Genomic DNA, 13,989 nt, shown 5'->3' with positions numbered 1-13,989 from the left:
ATCTAGCCAATGGAGGCAAGACATGAGCGAGATTTAATCATTATCTAGCCAATGAAGGCAAGATTTCTCTAGGATGTTGTCAATATCTAGCCAATGAAGGCATGAAATGAGCTTGATTTAGACAATATCCGGCCAATGAAATCAAGACATGAGCGAGATTTAGTCATTATCTAGCCAATGAAAGCAAGAGATGAGTGATATTTAGTCATTATCTAGCCAATGAAGGCAAGAGATGAGCGAGATTTAGTCATTATCTAGCGCTCATGACTTGTCTTCATTGGCTGGCTATGGACTAAGTCATTCTCATTTCTTTCCTTTATGGGTTCTATATTGATTTCATCTTTATATCTTGTCTTTATTGGCTGAATATTAGCAATAAATGACAAGTCCACATTGAATGACTTTGAAAAATGACCTTAAAAAATGTGTCTTAAGGCCATGACTTTCTTTGCATTTCCCCGTTAGAGCCCAATAACTTTCATAGGGAACATTTTTTTCACAGAGCTGCAGTTTTCGAGATATTTGGTAATGTTTCTTAAAAGTGTTGGATGTTTGACCCTCTATAACTAGAAAATTGACCATTTTCGGATTTTGTGCCCCATAAAACGTTTGAACGAGACATTGAGAACTACAATTTTACGAAGTTTAATCAAAATCGACGGAAATCCATTTCATGTACATTTGCTGCGGGTCCTTTTTACGCACTTGAAAGTTCCTTGAAGTCTCTTGAATCGGTTAAAATATTATAAATCCCGTAATATTAAACGAAATTATTAATTAAAATACCTTATTGAGTGTCTTTACATTTCTTTAGATTATTGAAATACTGGGTAAACTTATAATATCCCTTGAAATTGCTAAAAAATCAATTGAAATGTTTAGAAATGTTAAAAATTTTCTGAAATCCCTTAAAATCTTCTGAAATATCTTAAAAAGTTCAATAATATTTTAAAGTACCTTCAAATCTTTGAAATCCTAGGAAATCTGTCAATTTGTCTTGAATAAATTCTTTGAAATCTATCGAATAATTTCTAAATTCCTTGGATTCTTTCAAAAGATTGTTCAACCCAATAGTTATATAAAATCCTTGAACATCAACCGAAATTCTAGAAAATTCTTTAGAACAGAATTAATATTTTATAAATTGGTCAATATTATCAAATCCCTTCATTTTTGTAAAACTCTTGATAATTACGTTGAATCTTTTGAAATAACCCACGATATTTAAAGTCCTTTAAAATATTTGGAAATTGAAAAAAAAAACCTTGAAATCTTTGAAATTTGTTTGAAATCGTAATTCCTCAATTCCCATGAATAAATTCTTTGAAATTCATTTAAATATTTGAATTCTTATAAAACTGATTATGATTCTGGGAAAACATCTTATTGTGAGTGTTTAAAATCCCTGAAAATTACTGAAATGCTCTTTAATCTTATAAAATTCTTTTAAATATTTTTGTAAATCTTGGAAATCCTCTCAAATTCTTTTAAATCTTTTGACATTCTCTGAAGTCCCTTAGAATAATTGGAAAAACCCTTGAACCTTTTAAATCCTATTAAATCCTATTAAATCTTTCAAAATGCTTATGAATTTTATGAAATCTTTTGCAATCCCTTACATTTTTTGAAACCTCTTAAAATCAATTGAAATCTTTGAAATACTATGAAACCCATAATTAATTATGATTAGACTTCTTGGACTTGCTTCAAATCTTTCAAATTCTTTTAAATTCTTGAAAAGCATTAAAAGCTTTAAATATTCCTCTAAATCCTCTAAATCTCTTTAAATCTGTTAAATTACTTTTTAGCCTTCGAAAAAAATTGAATGGTGGCTTTTTTGGCTGGCCTGCAAAATTTTTACTGGATCGGTTGGTTAATTCCAGATATTCTCACTCCGCTATTGAACGCTAATTTTTACTAATAAATAATAGAATTTAAATTTTTTAAATTTGAAGGTATTTAAAGAAAAAAATCCTTAGATGTTTAAGACACAAAAAAAACCCTAAGATCGAAAAACAAATATTAATTAATAAATTAAATAAAAAAGGAATTTCAGAAATAAAACCAGGACAGTTGAAACATTTTTCTGTATTCTTACAAGTAGTTACATTACAACGATATTCTTAATTCATCCTCCTTAACATATCATATGATATTAACAGCTGCAATAATATTATAATTTATAATACACAAAGTCGAAGTTGATATCGATCAGCATTTTACTCAAATGAAAGAGAGTGATAAATCTCAGAAAAATGACCTTAATAATTAATCTTTATTTAAAACAATGTGTCATTTAAATTTAAGCAATAATATTTATAGTGTTTTTTAATAATTTTATTTATCTCACGCTCACTCCTCGTAATTTACTTTTGAATTTTCCTACATTCTTTGAGATGGTTTAACTAAAATACATTCTCGTAGGGAGTAACGAGATTTCAATATGACATTGCCATACTTTTTATATCTTCAGAAATTGATTTTTTTCCCTTAATTATGCCATGATCATGCCACGCGTCATTAACACGAAAGCTTTTAATTCATTATTTAAATTTCACTAGATAAGACATTGCTTTAATCTAACTATGAAGCTCTAGTTAAAAAAATTTGATTATTCATTTAATTCAAAAATGGTAGAACTTGACTAAATAAAAATGGAATAATTGGTTATTGATAAACCTTAACATTTTTGTTTTGAAAAAAGCGAAAAAATTAATTTAAAGTGAACATGTGGTATTTTCATGAAAGTGTTACTTTTATCTAAAGAATGTTACAAAGTTTGCAACAATTCATTATAGAAGACGGTTTCATTTAAAAGCGATTTTTTGTGAGTTAACATTTAGATAAAAAATAACTTTTCACGATAGTTTTGGCATTTGAGATTATCTTAATTATTTTCTAAATATCAACAATTCTAAAAATTTCATTGACATAAAAGAAGCTGATAATTTTTAATAAAAAATTGTTTTTCAAACATTATTTGCTACATTTTTTAACTGGCGAATCTCAAATCCCATGCATTTGAAGTCGTCGAGTATTCTTGAAACAGAAATCTCCTTCAGAAACATGGACATAGTAGATTGCTCTTGAGGATTATTATTTGAGAGATGGAAAAGGGCGACTTTCTTTGTCGAGAGTCGTAGATTTTCCTTCAGTTACATTCCTGTTTTCTCATTCTCTTACATATTATTTTGTCTGTGAACATTAGGGTGGCCCTTATTTTTCAAAATCATATTTTCTTGTTTTCACCCACTAATTTTGTTCAAATGCACAAAACATTGATGTCCAACAAATTTGAGCGAATCCGGTTAATACTAATCCGAGCACAACAGACAATGAAGTTTGCCGTTGATTTAACGTGGGAGAAAAGCTAAAGGCTTAAAGGTGTGATTTAAACGATAAAATATCTAAACCGGTGGACACAAAAGTGTTGGCATCGGAAAAAACAAATTGTTAGTACCTGTAAAAAAATGTCGGTAATGGTGATAACAAAATTACTGGCACCGGCGATTTTTTTACCGTTTTTTAAAAGCATATTTTATCGATAGAGCCTAGACCACAGACAAAAATAAACTGCAGGTCCCATAGAAGCAGTAAACGATTCAGGCGGCCCTGTCTTTTTTTTCGAGTTAATACTACTGTTTGTTTCTAGGTATCGGCCATCTTGCTAGTTGAAATAAACAAATTTAGGGGTTGGAAAGGGGTAGGGTAGGGTTTTGATCAAAATTATTTCAGTAACCAGCCACAGGGGTGCCTTATGGTCCCCTACGAGCCATTGAAAAGAGATAGGGGTTTGACCAAAATTATTTCTGTGACCAGTTACAGTGGTGCCTTCCCGTCCCCACGAGATGTTGGAAAAATTTATTAGTTTGATCAACGTTATTTCTGTGCCCATTTACAGGGGTGGCTTCCCCCCCCCCACGAGATGTCGGAAAGGTGTAGGGCTTGGACCAACATGATTTATATAATCAGTAACAGGGATGCCTTTTGCCCCCACCCCCACGAGACGTTGTAAAGGTGAAGGGGTTTGACCAAAATTATTTCTGTGACCAGTCACAGTAGCACCATCCCGTCATCACGAAATGTTGGAAAAGGGTAGGGGTTTGAACTACATTATTTCAGTGAATTTCGTGAATTACAAGAATTCCATAAATTTCTTGAATTCCGTGAATTACTTGTATTGCATGAATATCTTAAATTCCATGACATCCGCAAACTCCATGAATTCTGTGAATTACATTAATTCCGTAAATTCCATGACTTGCGACAATTCCATGCATTCCGTGAATTCCACGAATACCTTGAATTTCCTGAATTCTGTGAATTCTATGAATTTCATGAATTCCATGAATATCATCAATTCCATTAATTCCGTGGATTCCATCAATTACGTGAATTCCATAAATTCGGTCGATTCCACGAATTTTGTAAAATCCATAAATTCTTGAATTCATTGAATTCCGTGAATATGTTGAATACCATGAATTCCGTCAATTTCATGAATTCCGTGAATTTTGTGTATTCAATGAATTCCTTGAATTCCATGAGTTCAATGAATTAATTGAATTCCGTAAATTCCTTAAAATTAATCAATTCCGTGAGTTTCTTGAATTCCATGAATTTTTTTATTACCATGAATTCCATTAATTCCGTGGTTTCCATGAATTGCGTGAATTCCATGAGATCGTTGAATTCCATCAAGATCTTGAGTTCCATGAATTTTTAAATTCGATTCGTTTTTTGGTTAAAAACTAATATTGTTTAATTGACAATTCATGTTCATGTATTTTGTTAACATTTTTTTAGAAAATTAACCTTCGTGGTTAAAAATTTATCTTTAGGGTTTATAATTTAACTACTTGGTTACAAAGTCATTTCTTTTGTTAAAAATTCATATTTTTATTGTTTATTCTAGCCGCCCTTTTCCATCTCCCAAAAGTTCACTGACTATTTTTTTCCATATGCACGCTCAATCTCTGTTTTGGTTGAAGATTAAACTAGTTGACTTAAAGTTGAACTAATTTGTTAAAAATTAATTTTTTGTTGTTGAAAATTTAACTATTTTTTTTAATTGATCTTTTTGGTAGAAAATTCATATATTTTGTGTAAAGTTTGTCTTTCGGAATTTAATTAAACTATTTTTTTTAATTTAAATTTTACATCTTTTTTGGATGAAAATTTAACTACTTGGTCAAAAATTCATTTACTCAACTGAAAATTTCCCTATTCCATTTTAATTGAAAATTAATCTTTATTAGTTAAATATTCATGTTGATGTTTTTTGTTGAAATTTATTTTTAGATACAAAATTAATATTCTTGGTTAAAAAATCATGTTTTGGGTTTAAAATTCAACTACTTGTTTGAAAATTCATCTATTTTGTAGAAAATTAATCTTTTTTGGTTGGATAAAAGTGTTATTGATTAAAAATTAACTAGTTGATTGAATATTGAACTTCGTTACCAATTTATTTTTATAATTGAGTTTTAGTAAAAATTTCATCACGAGCGACGAATAGATGTTACTTAATCGACAATATTTTTTCTTTCGTTTGGAAATCAATGACGAAACGAAGATAGTCTTCTACAATTGAAAAATGTATTTAAACCATTTTTGATTGTTTAAAAAATAAAAACTTATTTAAAATACCAAGGGGAACATTAATCAATAAAAGGGTACATATGAATACTCAAATTTGTTGAAAAAGTATTATAGAAATACGCTCTTCCGATTTTTCTTGAATTATCTATGCATTTAAACCTATAAGTATTATATAATCAGTATATAAATTATTTTTTTTAATAATAACATTGTACGCATTCATCATATGACTCATAGCATCTATAATAAATATATACCTATTTTGCGATTTCTGCAAGAAACCAATTGTTTCCGAAAAATTAAAACAGTTTAAACAATTAAAAGTTAGTTATAGAATAGGTTCAAATCAAACAATTGAGCTGCCGCATCGAATTAGGGTACATAATTTTTTCGGCACGCGCGTAAATGAACCCTGACAAAACAAAAAGAATTCTCAAAATATTTTTACTGAATTGAAGAAAATTACTCACAGTAATTGAATTTCCAAAAATGAATGTTCTAAACTTTGAAAACTAAGGGAACTCGTCCCGCTCGAGCCGAAAAATATATGAATTCTTATTCTATCCGGCAGCTCAATTATTCATTCATGATCATTTTTGTAGAAAACATTTTTTAACGTGATCATTAACCCTAATATTATTTGAAACTCCTAATTCGTTCTAATGGGGGATTCTTTGCGGCCCTATACGCAGGGGCCCACACCATGCATCTACAATAAGTAGTGTCTGATACTCATTAAAATCCAGATTTGCTTGAAAATAAAACTTTAAATAATATAATATCACAAGTTGAGTTTAAAATTAAATTGAAAATTATTTAAAAAGTCATGGTAAATATTATTATCCACTGGTAATTATTTGTACGAAAAAGATGACGGAAATTGCTAAAAAGTAACAATAATATATAAAAATCTAGTTTTTTTATTTTGGGGTCATATTTGAAGCGCTGCAGGGAGGGTGGAAGTGGGCTGGAAATGAAAGTTATTAGTATGGCTTTATTTGTTAGGCACTCCTCTTATATTTCTAAAAACCTTGGTATGTTCCCATGAAACCCTGGAACATGAGTTAAATTTTTCGAAAATTCCAAATTTCCCCATGTTAATTAAATGGGATTTTGAAGTGCCCGGTGGTACGTGTTAATATTCGAATTTCGAAACCAAATTATGGATTTTCTTTCTCCAGAAATGGAAACTTTAAAGGGGGAATCCTCTCCTGTAGCTCGAAAAGCGTTTTTTAGACCACCCTATTGTGCACCTTCCTAGAAGAGGATGTTAAAATCTTATGTTAAATAATAATAATAATAATAATAAACATAGTAATAATAATTATAATTATTATTATTACGCCAATAAGCCATTTCCCTTTCGTGTTATAATATTAAAAATTATAGTCGATTCTTATGCCCCGATGTATTCCGAACAGGAAAGTGTATTATAAATTACTTTAAAATCGTATTTTCGCATTTAAATCACAGACTAAGAAGAAGTTTCTTTTTTCTACACTCACAAAACGCTGTGGTTGAATGAAAATTTTTTTTTTTCAAGCATAGAATGTGGTTATTTTATTTTGTTTATTCTTACCAAATCTTTCAGAAGATGGAGTAGTTGGTTGATTCAACCAAAAAATTTGGTGGGGTCAGTAAAACATTTTGTCAAATCATCCAAAAAATTTTTGATTTAACCAAAATTTCATGTACGTCCAAGCAAGCCGTTTTTCTGGTACAATACCATTTTTTTCTGAATGTTTGTTACATCAATGAAAAACTGCACGGTTTTTGGGACAATGGTTGATATTAAACGATTTCGCTCAAATTGGAAGAAAATTCTTTCCTTGGATATCCAAAAAAAAGTAGGCGGTGACAGCAAAAACATTTTAAAAAATGTTGTTTACAATATAAATAAGGGTCACCCTAGTGAAAATTCGTAGTTTCTTTTCTGTTTTTCTAGCAAGATTTCACAAAAATTTGTTAAAATTTTCAATTAGTCTGCACTTAAATGTACTTGGCGAACGTTATCCAGTACGAGACGTTGAGTAATGCAAATAAAAATGGGAAGAATACTCTTGAGAAACGATCTATGTTGAGAGCTCGCATTCTTTGACGTTGGGCTAGAGTTGGACCTGGTGGACCTGCTGTCGATTTCTGCGACCGACCCGATAAAAGCATTGCATTTTCCTGTGTCACAACAATCACTACTTGAACGCCGATAAACTCAATGACCTCTGTGCCTCGAAAAGAAGAAACTAATACAAATAAATTAGAAAGTTCTACTTCTTCTAATGTCTATTACTCTATTTTACCGGCATTCAGTTCACATAATAATAATTTACCGCAATTTTTATTTTTCACAATTATAATTTGGCGTTTACCGTGAGATTTATTATTCCTAATTACGATTAGGCATAGTTTATAGGGGTTCTTAGCCCCAGGTAGGAACCCTTATAGTTTCGGTCGGGTATTTGCCCGTCCGTCCATAGTACTTTTTCCCTGAAGGGGAAACAGGGAAAAGGGGGGAAGGAAAATTAGGGGAGGTGATATGGAAATAAGGATGGGGAAGTAAGAGAAAATCGAGGGGTAGTATGAGAAGAGAGAGGAGGGAAAATATGGGATATGAGCGGAGAAAGTATAAGTGAAGAGGAAGTGAAAAGAATAAAGGAAAATTAGGAAAGGAAACTAGGGAAAAGTAGGGTCACAATACAAGGAGAAAAGAGCGAAAGTAGAGAAGGGAGAGGTCCGGAAAGGAGTTAGTGAGGGGGGGGGGTAGTATGGTGGGGTAGTGGGGAAGCAGGGAACTACTGAACGTCTTAATAGGATATATTCTATAAGACCGTTTTTTACTAATTTTTATTTTTCCGAATTGCCATTTGGAGCATTCCATTTGAATTTTTATTAGGTGGTGTTTCTTGATGAATTTGAGCAATGTTCACATTGTATATTTAATAATCAATGTTTAATTATTATTTTTTGAGCCTGAAAACAACTCAAAAGATGTTCCTATTAAGGATTAACAAAACTCAGATATTTATTCCATAAAATTGTCATGATTTTAATTATATCCGTGATTCGACAAATCCTTCAGCGTGGACTTCCTGAACAAGAGCTTTGTATTTCCCTCTGTAAAGTTGAAATTCACCAGAAAAGTGAAGGGGTGCAAGAGGGATGAAATTAGGAGAAACCTTCGTACTGTGGATAGTGCAACCTAGAGTGGATTGTTATTAATTGAAAATATTAATTAATGTTAAATAATTTTTTTTTATTTGTGCTTTTAATTAAAGATTATCCACTGCAGATTTCAGTATCTACTGTAGAAAGGTTTCCCCTACATAAGTCGTCGGTTATCGTTAATTCCATCTCTGATGTTTTTTGCAAGTCAAAAATCGTAAAGGTTGTGTAAATGCACGACGATTTGAACATACAAGAAAGAAGCAAAGCTTCAGATACGATCCTTTCCTCCAATTTGCGAGGACTGTTTTGTGTTAAAAAGCCAATTACTGTAAGCAAGATGTACGATATTTCCCAGGTCTTGTCATCAACTTTACCAACAGTTCCACGAACCAAGAGAGCAGAAAGATTTGTAGGGCGATTAAATTTATGTCGTTGAGAGATGATTCTATGATCAGATATGTCATTAGGTTTTTCTCGCAGCTTATGATTCCCCAACTGGTTTCGTTTGATCAACTTTACAGCTTGGATTGTTGCTCTTGTAATCGCTAGATCTTGTCTTATTGCGTTCATGAAATTCCCTTTTTTGTTAAAGGATAAGTAGCTGGAAGGAGGCTGGTGGAATGCTACTACTTTCAATTCTAATCCACGTAAGTCATGAGTTTAGTAAGAAAATCATTCGAAGTTTTGGTAACTGCCTTTGTGAAATATGTAGTGTATTGGCAGTTGTTTTTGTGAATGGATACCACGATCACATAATCTTGAACTTTTCCCTTGGCTTATTTATATTCAACAATGCTTACATTGATAAATTGTTTCGTCCAGCTCAATCTGAGGAATTAATAATAAGCAGAATGGTATTTTATTTCTTCTGGAAGTATTATGAGACACTTCGGTCGACTTCTTACACTCGATATTTTGCTTATGAATTGCAATAAGTTGTACAATGATGATAGGTCTTCAGACTCGTTGTTGGTTCTGGCAATCAAAAACAATGACGTGACCCAAGGATTTTGAAAGGATTGAAGTATACTCAAATTATCTGCTTTCTGGCGCGTTGCCCCTGGAAAACTAACCTTCCACGTTTGTCATTTTATCAAAATTACTCGAAGAAGGTTTTGATCGTTTGAAATTATGCTGCTTTGAGTTTAATTGAAGAGAATCACTACCTGATATGTTGAAGATCTGTTATCTCGAACCTGATTAAATTTGCCATACAGTCTGCTGCTTTTACCTGGATCGTTTTCGACGTAACCAGAAAAAAAACAATAACGTCAATACTTGATTCTACTTGATTAAAATTTCTGAACAGTGCTTAATATCCACTTTAAATCAAGATCGGAGTATCGTAGATTACCATTTTCCGGTTTGAAATTTTTAATAAAAACAACACGGATTTTTAAGTAAAACATGCCTTTCTGAAAATATTGTTGCTGTTCTTTTTTTAAGAAGAATAGCAAATCAAAAGTTTTATACCGCATTTTAAATTTTCACAACAAATATTCCTTTAAAATATCAATTCCACTCTAAATGTTGTTTTTGACCAGAAATTCGAAAACAATAAAGAAGCTTCTTTATTTCGAGGCACAGAAGTGAAAAAGTATTTTTCATCGAGGCATTACCTTGCTCGCGATGTCGAAGATTTTGTCCAGTTTGGTTGCTTCTGGGCCAGAAGATGAAGCACGTGGGGGTGGCGGTGTGGGTGGTTTTGGGGGAGGCGGCATATCCGAATCACCAAGGACGATGTTTACTAAGCAATATTCCATTAAAGCCATAAACACGAATATCGTACACACCGACATAAAAGCGTCCACGGCCTTTAGGTACGAAACTGGGGGTAAAGATGCTTGACTTTTCGCATGCTGAGTTGAAAGTGTCAGCAAGGAAGTCACGCCAAGTGTAACTCTAGCTGGTGCTGCTTCGGGCTTTATCCAGAAGGACACCCACTGTAAAAGAAATCAATAGAATGTAAAAAAAATCGGTTTGTGAAGCCGGCGGCAAACGCCTTCACTTTTGGCCAAAGACTGTTTAGACTATATCTTCATGTTTTTGCATATCAACGTCTCGAAGAGTATTTTCATCAATTTTCGCAGTATTTTTCCTCACATGAGACATGTGAAACACATATTCATACAAAAAGATGAAGTGAGTATACCTAATAAATTCAGCGCTAGGCGTGCTAACAGGGTTATTTTAAGTGAAGAGGCCTATACTGCCGTACAAAAGTTTTAGGCCACCTCTTTTTTTATGACTGAATAAATTCTCTCAATTTTAATTATACCAGAGCTAAAAAAATTTCTCTTTAAAAGTTTGATTGTTTTGGAAATTCTGTATAAAAAAAGCCCAGGGTGGAGCCAATTTGTCTAGTTTTTAAGTAGATATTGAAAAAATAGTGTAAATTTCAATGTTTTCTTAAATTTTCAATAACTTCTGAAATAGACAAAATTTTTCAATGTTCTTTAGCTCATTTTTAGGATTTTTTTCACCGTATCACAACAGCTAATGAATATAAATCGTAAAGTTTTCTTTTTGAATTGCAAGAAATTGAAGTTGTAACAAAAAAGTTGGAAAAATTGCAATATTATTTTTAGTAACAAAAATATTTTTGTAAAATATAAGAAACATATAATCATGTAGTTTGTATGTAATTTTCTCAAAATACATATTTATTTAACTTTTATTCTGATTTGCCTACAGATAAGATGTTTTCAAATTTTCCAACTTTTTTATTACAACTTTTAAGTTATTGAAATTCGAAAATAAATTTTTTACAATTTATACTCGTAAGCTGTTGTGATACAATAAAAAATAGCTTCAAAATGAGCCCAAAAACATTGAAAAATGTTGATTGTATCGGAAGTTATTAAAAATTTAAGAAAACGTTGAAATTTACACTATTTTTGCAATATTTACTTAAAAACTGAACAGATTGGCTTCTCTTTGAGCTTATTTTATACCGAGTTTCAAAAACCATCAACCTTCAGTCAAATTTAGTCATAAAAAGAGGTGGCCTAAAACTTGTGCACGGCAGCGTACATTTTTATGTGTTTACATAGAAACGACCTCATGACAATTTTCCTTAGGGCTCTCACTATTTGCCCCCGCATCCGAAACGTGAAACACATCTCCATGTATAAAATGAAGGTGGTAGACATAATACACTCAATTCCCGATATAAGTACGGTTTCGGGCATCACTGGCAGTAGTATTCAACATAAATCGGGGTGTGCTTATATCGAGAGTTGAAAGTAGTTCTTGATCTAGACGTGGCAACGTACCGATCTTACCGATGATACAAGGGTTTCTTACAAAACCCTATTTTGAAATTGTATATTAAGGCTGTGTAATGCTTACCTGATTCCAACTTTACCGATTACGGTTTGTTTGTATGGTCCGAAGTTTCTGGATACAAAAACAGGATTTTCCACTTTGCGAAAATAAATTTTGTTTGTAATTCCAAAAATGTAGGACTATATAAGCATTCCTTACTGTCTTTTATTTAATTTCCCAAATTTTAAACTAGATATCTAAATTTGTGGAGACGTTAGTTGTTGCGAAAAAAAATTATTTAAGAAGGAATCGCTAAAGTATTACATAGCCTTAAATGGCTTAAATAGTTAAATATTGTTATTCATTATTTCGACTTACCGACATGATTACTATGAGACAAGTTGGGACGTATGTGTGAAATAAGTAATATCCCAAACGACGCTTCAGGACGAAAATTACCTCCAGGCAGGTGAAATTCCCTAAAGGAAAGAGGCCGATTAAAAAAATGGTGGAATTGTTGGCATTATAAAAATTAAATATTAATGCCCAGTCAACAAACAAATAAATGAAAATTCAATTAAAGCCCCTTACTTTATAAGCCGTATAAAATTTACAAAGTAATTTACAGAGTTTGGTAAAAATCGCTAATATTAATTTGCTTTATACCACAAAAATTTTCAAAAATCATGCAAAATTTTATATTTTCAGTTTTTCTAGGTCGATATCTCATTATTATATGTAAAATTTTAAAAAATTAAGTAACTTTTAAAAGTTTTGAAATTATTGTCACCATTTTTTGAGAATATAGAAACTTTCTCACATTCAAAATTTACCCTGAAGAAAATGGAGAGGATTTTAACAATTAAAATGACCGACAATACATTAAATCAAGACTTAAAAATTCTTAGTTACCGTTCTTCGAAAATCTTGTATTATTTCAAGATTTTCAGTTTTTTTCTTAAATCTCATTTTCATAAAGCTCACATGAATAAAATAATTTTTTAAATCGGTGCAAACTATTCTAGAATTTTTTTGTGCATGTAAAAATGAAAAAAAATTATTCTTACAAGGTTTTCGAAAATAGAGCATATATTACTAAAATTACGGAAAAATTAGCGATTTTTCCCAAATTCTGAGAAATAAGAGTTTTTTAATATTCATTCAATTAAAAGTCCGTTGATCTATTCGTCTTACTTTTTTCCAAGGAGGGTGAATGAGGGTTAAAGTGAGGGCAAATTATGGGAGTGGAAGTTATGGAAAGGCGGGTCAGGAGAGGAAGGGAAATGAGAAGAGAAGTGGGGATAAATAAAAGGAAGGAAAGTAGGGGAAGTAAGAGAAAAATATAGGTGGGGATGTGAGGAAAAATAAGGTGAGCGGAGTAGGGGAAGTAAGAAGATATTCTAATAGCAGGAGTAGGGGATATTTGGAGTTAGGAGAGGGAAAGTATAGGAAGTGCGGAGAGATAAGGTTAGGGAAATGCAGGGGGAAGTGAGGAGGAAAATAGATGAAGTAGGGAAAATGAGTGTTGAGAGAAAATATGGGGAGGGAATGTAAGTGAGAAAGGGACAAAGAGGGGAGGAAAAGTATGGGGAGTGAGAGGAAGTAGGGAAAGTGATTATAACTGAGGGTGAGTAGGGAAGGAGAAGTGATGACAGAAAGAAGTAGGTTGTGAGGTTCGGTGGAGGATGGGCGAAGGGTGAAGTGAGAAGGGAAAGTATGGGAGGGGGGTTTTTGAACGACTTCATTAGCGTGTTCAGGGCGAGAGTACTTATTTTTCTGTAATGTTTTCATCCAACATTGTGGGACAAGGTCGATCACTCTTGAAGGGATCGTAAATTGTTATTTGTAAATTAAATGTACGAGGGTAGTTCAATACGTCCTTAGAATGAAGTATAAAAACAATTTTTTTTGGGTAAATTTTTTTTTATTTTTCAACATAATCTCCTTGGAGCTCTATAC

The 13,989-nt window shown here is 31.9% G+C and overlaps 1 protein-coding gene across 1 annotated transcript in view; it reads right to left on the bottom strand.

Annotated features, from left to right (window-relative positions):
- Window positions 1-13,989, bottom strand: part of LOC117170996 (laminin subunit beta-1-like) — a 78,301-nt gene that overhangs the window by 52,585 nt on the left and 11,727 nt on the right. The window contains exons 7-9 of the mRNA XM_033358041.1: window positions 12,409-12,509; window positions 10,383-10,706; window positions 7,594-7,740 (exon numbers count right to left, since the gene is read on the bottom strand). Of these exons, the coding sequence (XP_033213932.1) occupies window positions 7,594-7,740; window positions 10,383-10,706; window positions 12,409-12,509 (572 nt within the window). The remainder of the gene's footprint in view (window positions 1-7,593; window positions 7,741-10,382; window positions 10,707-12,408; window positions 12,510-13,989) is intronic.

This window comes from Belonocnema kinseyi, chromosome 4 (genome assembly GCF_010883055.1).
Source record: "Belonocnema kinseyi isolate 2016_QV_RU_SX_M_011 chromosome 4, B_treatae_v1, whole genome shotgun sequence".
In the NCBI taxonomy this organism is placed as follows: domain Eukaryota; kingdom Metazoa; phylum Arthropoda; class Insecta; order Hymenoptera; family Cynipidae; genus Belonocnema; species Belonocnema kinseyi.
Note: the sequence above shows the minus strand (reverse complement) of the source record. Positions and strands in the feature narration are given on the sequence as shown.